The 8,231-nt window shown below is 47.6% G+C and overlaps 1 protein-coding gene across 7 annotated transcripts in view; it reads left to right on the forward strand.

Annotated features, from left to right (window-relative positions):
• LOC123118340 (transcription initiation factor IIF subunit alpha) overlaps positions 1-8,231 on the forward strand; it is a 15,425-nt gene that overhangs the window by 3,394 nt on the left and 3,800 nt on the right. For all 7 annotated transcript variants that reach the window (XM_044538602.1, XM_044538599.1, XM_044538601.1 and 4 more), the window contains exons 4-5: positions 4,019-4,386; positions 5,211-5,326. In XM_044538602.1, the coding sequence (XP_044394537.1) occupies positions 4,019-4,386; positions 5,211-5,326 (484 nt within the window). The remainder of the gene's footprint in view (positions 1-4,018; positions 4,387-5,210; positions 5,327-8,231) is intronic.

Raw genomic sequence — 8,231 nt, forward strand, 5'->3', positions numbered from 1 at the left:
AGTATTAGTATTGGTCTAGGAGTCCTTATTAGTCTATGTTTAGTTTCCTTGCACCTCAAGACTTGTGTAATACTCCCTCCGTCCCAAAATTCTTGTCTTAGATTTGTCTAGATACGGATGTACCTAATACTAAAATGTGACTTGGTACGTCCGTATTTGGACAAATCTAAGACAAGAATTTTGGGACGGAGGGAGTATATATATGCCCCTTGGGCCTTCAATAAAGATAAGTTGCTTTCCTAACAGGTACATCATCTGGTCTTAACAAGAGATAAGTGTCAAAGATAAAACTGTATTCACACTTGTTCGAACTTTAGATTGTACACATGTTTTGTGTTTCACTTGTACACCAGTGATATTTCAGACAAGTTTTAAATCAAACGACTTCTGGGTAGGTTTCAAACTACTTACACATACGTTATTCACAGCCAAATTGCATAGTTTTTTTCAATAAATTCAAATGAGTTTTACTGATGTGATTTGTTTGTGTTTCGTGAAATTTAAATATCAGCGAGTTTCGTAAAGTTTCTTGTTAGCTCACTAAGTGTTTGCTCAGGCTCCAGAGTGTTTCACATAGGTTTAGCAGGGTTTCATGATGTTTTACTGATGCCCTACAGGACATATTTCATAGGACTTCTAAAAAATCTGGCAACATTTCAGAAGAAATTGCCCAGAAGTTTGGGCATGTTTTTATCAGTTTTTCATCTGTAGACAAATTCAACTAGTTTCATGACAACTACAAACATACAAAAATAATGTGATCTTTATGTTAGAACATATAGATTCCTGGCCCTTACCCATTGCCTCGGCATCTCTCCTGGAATATTCTAACTCGGAAGTTCATGCTTGATTCAAAGACAGAGCAACACAAAACAAGAGCAAAACTAAAACAACAAATTTCTACCAATGTGATGACCATAAAGAAAAAGAATAAGAAGCAATATTGGGCTCAGATCTCGGCCAGTGCAGTATCTCCTGATGCCTCCTAACTCGATATTCGCATGCCGCTCAGCTCCCCCCGCCTCTCTCTCTCTCTCTCTCTCTCTCTCTCTCGGTTGTTTCTCACAACACGCACAAGTACATGAGCTCTCTGGTGGCTTGCTGCATCATCTGCCTCACATAGCTAAAATCTTTCATAACTTTTCCCCCTCTTTTGATGCTCCTCATAGCTTTAGCATATGGCTGTATTTATAATAGAAGGGAAGGTCTATTTAGCAACCGACCATACCGCTCTAGCGGTTGGCAGAGCAAAAAACAAATTGACTACCCCCTCCCCCCAAATCCTTGTTTGTTATCTTTCCACTCGCACTAAGCTCTTGTGTAGCAACATCATACTGTGCTTGTCAGCTTCACACCGATTCTTTTGTATGATGACATCTCACCACCTATTCTGGCTCACGGCGACCTTTCTTGTGACAATGGTATTACACCCTAGTCGTCGGCCTCAAGATCAATGGCAACACACATTATATCTAGCTCATGTAGGTAACTCGACTGATTCACTCGATCCATCACTCCTATCAGCTCATGTAGCCATTTCACTATTTAGCTAGCCCGCATCTCCGTTTCACATAGCGACGCCTGCCTCACACAACATGTCGGCTCCTCTCCATGCACACATTCGAGCTGATGCCACACAAGTCTTGTACGCACCATATGTACATCCCTAGTAACAAAGAACACTCTTCATGAGCACACCACCTACAACTTCAAAGAAGAGTGGTTTTGCCGACGTAGCCTCTAGCCAAGACTCTCCTTCTTTACTTAGGACATGCTCATGCAAAATGTCCAAAGTCGTCATAATTGTAGAATTGTACCTCGCTTTTATCTTTGTTCCCTCCATTGCGTCCACAACTGCGGCTGCGACCTCCTTGTCCTTGTGACGAGCCATGCCTTCTCGTCATGAGAAGTTGCTCTTCTTCATCAGCCATCTCCCACCCCTTGGAGTGCTCCTCTTGCGCCTTGAGTGACCCAATGGCCTCTTCCATAGCCATCTTGTGACGTCATTGAGTAGCACAATCGATGAAGCAACATCATGAATTTGGAGACGATAACTTTTTCAATGACGTATTTCTCCTCCATCGGGTCTCCAAGCTCACAAATATGCACCACGGGCATTGTGAACTTCGCCGCAAAATCATCCATGGATCATCCATGGACTCTGCACCAACCATCTTGAGGTTATCAATCTCCGGGCACGGGGACTGGATCCTCGCCTCTTGGACGCGCTCGACGCCCACATGCATGGAGTGTAGAGCCGTCCACACAATAAATGTGTTTCCTTCTCTGCAACACGTAGCAGGGTCGCGTGGTCGATTGACTTGGAGATAATTGTTAAGGCCAACTCTTTGCTCTCATCCTCCTCCTTGGATGAGCTCTCGCGATCAGCAGCACCCCATGCAGTGTTTGCTCACAGGAAGCACTTCATCCTCATTGCCCATGCTACATAGTTTGTCCATGTCAGCCGTTGGAATGGAATCTTCCCTGGTGCCAGTGTTGGTGGGTTGCCTGTTCCACTGGTTAGCATGGCTCCACTCACTCCAGTGTCATGCGACATTGTCTTCATCAGCACCTAAGCTCTGATACCAAATGTTGGATCTGAACCACTCAACTCCTCTCTCTCTCTCTCTCTCTCTCTTGGTTGTTTCTCACAACACGCACAAGTACATGAGTTGTTTGGTGACTTGCTGCCTCACACAACTGATTAGCATATATCTGTATTGATAGTACAAGGGAAGGTCGGTTGCTAAACCGACCATACAACTCTAGCAGCTCGCAAAACAAGCAAAAACCAAATGGACTACTAGTTGACAACTGCACACCCTTGTGAAGGAACAGTATCTGGCAAGTACAATTGGGGTCAACAACTTCGATATCAGGTTGCTGGTATTCGAGGTGGTCGAACTAGACGAGATATCTTAGATCGAATATGTTGAAGGCTATACTAGGTCTCCAAGAAAGTGGATGAGATCGCTCGCCGTGCTGCGCGAACGCGGCAGAAGGGGGAGACAAAACGAGTTTGACTCGACCTTCAACTCTCCCTTGCAAAGGGAGAGGAAGCCGAGCGACTTCAGAAGGAAGTGTTCCAGCTCCTGGACCAGCTTAACAAGGAACACGGCCTGAAGTCGAAGCTTCTTCTTCACTTGGTGGGTGTTCTGGGATCGACTGGAGTCTCCTTTAGCCTGATGACCCCTGTGCTTGATGCTGTGCTGGGGGAGGTTTCTTCTCTTCCTAGACGGATCAACCGCTTGGTGAAGGTGACTCCCGTTCTTCTGTTGAGGCCGCAATGGCCCTAGTGATGGGCCTTGTCGAGGAGGCCATGCAGGGAGCTATATCTGCAGAGATTCTGACTAATGTCCTCCTGCGAGGCTAGGAAGGAGCGGGACTCCATTGCAGTCTGTTAGCGTTGGCAGAAAGATGCTGGCGCTTTTGCTAAGGCTTTGAAAATTTGGTTGAGGCGTCTTCGAAGCTGCTGAACTCATCACAATAGCCCCCTTGCGTGTTGCCATCCCTTGTCTCCGTTCTTTTCATGTAGATAATTTTGTAAGAAACTGTTAACACCCGTGCTTAGGATGTGTAGACTGTCCTTCGGTTGATCCTTTTGTTGAGTAGTTTCGCTTCCTGGTTGGCTTAATTTGTTATTCTTAGGGCGGGCTTGTCCGCTCCTATGTTTCACTGCGTGGCCTGTAGATATTCGTTAGCTCAGAAACTGGAAGGTATCTATTGACAAGCTGACCGTGTCCTGTTTTTCGAGCGGGCTGATGGTCTCTTGCGGGGCCTTGAGATCGTTTCTTGCAAAGTGTTGTTCAGTACCACTATGGTCTTTTGGGTGAGGGCAGTTACTCGACCTGTGTAGGCTTCTTAGTCGTTCTCATAATAGAGCTGCTTGGATGTATCAGCATTATTTACCAATGCTTGGCGATCATAATTACTTTTTGTTTGACAGTTTAGGCTTGGCAAAATGGTTCTGTAATGAATTAATTTGTGCTCATTGCTTGGATTTTTTTTCTTATATCAGGTATAACTTCAGTAAAGTTGCGCAGTACAAGCAGCTGACTCTGGAAGAGGCCGAGGAGAAGATGAACAAGAGAAAGACTAGTGCAACTGGTTATGAACGTTGGATGATGAAAGCAGCTACAAATGGGCCAGCTGCCTTTGGTTCAGATATGATGAAACTTGAGCCTGCTAACGATGGGGAAAAAGAAAGTGCTCGTCATAAGAAGGGGAAAGATAATGAGGAGGGTGGTAATTCTGATAAAGGTGAGGAGAATGAAGAAGAGGAAGCCGGTCGTAAAGATAGGCTCGGGCTCTCTAAAAGGGGCATGGATGACGATGAGGAAGGTGGAAAAGATCTAGATTTTGATTTGGATGATGACATTGAGAAAGGTCTGTTTCAATTTTTACCATATTCGAATAGTTCCTCAGTTGACTAAACTCTGCTCATCGTCTAGCTCTGTATAACTCAAAGTTCACTCATAGTTTGCTCACCTTGCACTCTCTTTCTATTGAAGCTTAATTGTTAGTTCTTATGAGATGACCCCTTGTCCCTAATTTAATGCATAACATCCTCATCTTAGAAATGCATTTGGTAATATGAACAAGATTACTCGCCAAACACGTATCCATCGTATATTATTATCCTGAAATAGTTTGTTTTTCTGGAAAAGTTCCTTTGTATACTATGAAGCATATGCTTTTGCTAGTTCATATATTGGTTTTTTTCTTAGATGATACATCCCATATTTGCATTACATTAGATGACCCTGAATAATAATATTGCGATTTGCTTTTATTCAGATTTGCAAATTAGCTAAGAAATAGGGTGTTACTTTCTGTCAATAACTCTATTGTTGAATTCATCCCTTGAGTGTAAGCAAGTAACGGTAGCGCGTTTACTTGTGACTAAGTGTTGGACTAGATATTTGGATGACCATGTACTGTCGACGTCCCATTTTCCTGCTGGTTTATTTTGCATGGCTACTAGCGTTTTTGCTATGTGCCCAGGTCCAGGTTAATGTAATCTATGTGCTCCTTACAACGAGAATAGCTATACCTAACATGGCTAAACTGTTACATTGAGATTAAGTTTGCTCTGTCACAGAGAGCTATACCAAAATGTTTGCACTGAAAAGAAAATATCAACACTGGCTATCTATCATGCTCATTGTTCTGAACCCAGATTGGCATCATAGTGGGAATTGCCTTTTCAGGTGATGACTGGGAACATGAAGAAACATTCACCGATGATGACGAGGCTGTGGATATCGACCCAGAGGAGCGGGCAGATTTAGCTCCTGAAATTCCTGCTCCACCTGAAATTAAGCAGGTTGTTGCAAATATACACTATTTGTTGAAATAGTTACGAATCTGTAGCACTGTTTCTTTTTTCCTTAAAACATGTTCAATCAGTACTGAAATTTGATGTCAGAAAATTTTAAGTTGGGAATATACTCTATTTTTGGAACTATTTCTGAACTTAAATTTGCACCTGTTGGCATTATCTTTTGTTTCTTACTTTGTTATAAACATGTTCAATCTGTACTGAAAATTGATATCAGGAAGTTCTTATTGGGGAATGTAAAATGGTTCACATAGGTAAAACATGTGACTAGCTAGTATATACTTATAAATGTGTTACTACTCACTAAATCTGCTAGCTACACACAAGTTTCTTTCATGTGCTGCTGTTATCCAATTAGGGGATAATATTTTTTTCGAGAAAACGCAAAAGAGTTGCGTTTCATTGCATTGAACAGGAAGACATCGGGGGTACAACCTCCAGAAAGGAGGGACACACACACACACACGACCGTCCTCACCAAGTGACTACAGCTAGGTGAGGAGGTGCCCTCAACTACAGACACTCAACGACATTAGGCCTCGCCCAGCCTTGCCTCCAGCCAAAATGGCGAAGCACCGAGACTCGGAGCAACAGGGCAGCATCACTGCCATTGCAAGACACTTCCAGGGACGAATGCAGCTTCAGGACTGCCCAGGCCGACGTACCTCGCACCCATGTGCCTAGAGAGTCGGCGGGTGAAGGCAGGGCCTGATTGGAACTGGTGTAGCATTCATTGGGGAGCGCCAGCGCAGGCAAACGTCGCGACCTGCTCCTTGTGTAGCAGTCTACGCCAGAGCGATGCATCGCCAACCACCATCTGTCGCATCAAGAACTCCACTTGCAGCCAAAGCAGCGCCATCAAGAGGGGAACGGCGTTGAGACGCCGCCGCTGCCCGGTCCGGGAGGCCGGACCTAGGATTTCTCCCGGTGCTCGAGGAGGAGGTCCGGTCAGGGTCATGCCAACGCCTCCAAGGAGGTGACGGCACCCTCGGGCGTCGCCGTAGACAGCGCAGGTCGTCGCCGCGCGGGGATTTCGCCCCGACCCAAGAATGAAGACCTCAGATGCAGTGGCAGACCGGGCATGGCGCAGAATCGTCGGAAAAGACCAACACACATGGGGGAAGCCTAGAAACGTTGTCGTCGCAGGAGTGGACACCGACCAGCGCAGCTCCAGCAGGCCGGCCACCATCGGGAGCGCGTCCAGCAGGCGGCAGCAGCCACCTGCACCGCGCCGCCGCCGCGCTGGCCCGCAGCCTCCGCCGCCAGGATCCGCCGGGGCACAGCGGAGCAGCAACCGTCAGGGTCGCCGCACGCGTGCTTACTAACCCAGCGGCAACCGCTGGCGGCGGCCGGGAGGGGTGGGAGGAGGGAGAAGGGTTGGTGGGGGCAGAGCCTGGGCGGGCTCGTGCGGCCCAGATCTGGGCGCCCTCAACTCTGCCGCACGCATCAGCGGCCGGCGGCCGCCATGGCAGCGCCACCGCGCACGCAGTCCACCCCATCTCGACCTCCCCGCGAGCAAACGACCGCTCGCCGCGCCACCGCGCGCTCCCGCCGCTCCAGCGCGCCCAGCAGCAGCGCGCGAGCACACGAACGAGGGCCCCGCCGCCGCCGTCCACCGGTGAGGGCTTTGCCCGCCGGCATCCTCCGGCGACGGCGAGGAGAGGGAGGGGAAGGAGGGGAGCCTGGGCGGCGGCTAGGGTTTCGCCTCCCGAGTAGGGGCGACGCGGGGGCTGGGAGGGGTCCCTCCGCACCTATTAGGGGATAATATCTTGGCAGTTAGAAAGCTTAGCATTATTTCAAGCCAAGTTATCCATAAGAGAGGGCTCCCATGTCAATCAATTGATGGATCAAGAGTATTAGGGATTTTGTAGGGTCGTTTAGTTTAGTTATACACAGTTCTGTTCTCTTGTCAGGTTCTTTGTGCACACATCTATAACAAGTTATGAACTGTACTTGATTTTATACAAGCTGTCAATGCACTGCTATAATGCTGTCCTAGTGGATGTGCAATGATCGGAATCCACACGTGACTTTGTCCGGAGTTAATAGAACAAACTAACTGATAAATGAATGAAATGATAAACGGGATGCTATTTGGAGGAAATGGAGATATGCCACTAACCAGCCTATCTTAATGAACCTGAAGTGAAGGTTCTCAGGTGCCCCCATAATTGGATCCATTGCACCCGGTAGACCTTTGGTCGCAAAGAAGAAATGAGCTACTAGTCGATCATGTAATAGACTCCACTTGTGGTCCCTATTGCTTATGGGGCACTGATTAAATCTGCCTGCGTGCTAGTATTATGGGAAAACGCCTCTAACAAATATGTGCTATGGCTGCAAGTATACCTGCCTATGAATGCCATCGTATAAGCTGCAAGTATTACCTGTCCAAAGTTAAAAAGAAGTATTAACTGTCTATGAATGATATTGTGTGAAATTATTCGAAGCAAAAGGCGACCCCGTGTCGCCACAGCTCTTCGTGCTCGCCGTGGACACCCTCGGACGCCTCATCCGCCGCGCGCACGAATCCGGCATCCTGCAACAGCTGCACCCCCGACGAGCCATCCCGGCCATCTCCTTATACGCCGACGATATGATGCTCTTCTGCCACGCCACACCGGGAGACATGGAGGCCATCAAGGGCATACTTACACTCTTCGGTGAAGCTAGCGGCCTCCAGGTGAACTACGCCAAGAGCTCGGCCACCATCCTCCATGTCGGATGCAGGACGGCCGACCTGCCCATCACCTACCTCGGCATTCCGCTCACATTGCGCCGTCCCACGGCCGCCCAGCTCCAACCCCTCGTGGATTCAGTGGCAGCCAGGCTTCCAACTTGGAAATCATGGCTCATGAATAAGGCTGGACGGCTCGCATTGGTTAAAGCG

The sequence above is a fragment of the Triticum aestivum genome, chromosome 1B (genome assembly GCF_018294505.1).
Source record: "Triticum aestivum cultivar Chinese Spring chromosome 1B, IWGSC CS RefSeq v2.1, whole genome shotgun sequence".
In the NCBI taxonomy this organism is placed as follows: domain Eukaryota; kingdom Viridiplantae; phylum Streptophyta; class Magnoliopsida; order Poales; family Poaceae; genus Triticum; species Triticum aestivum.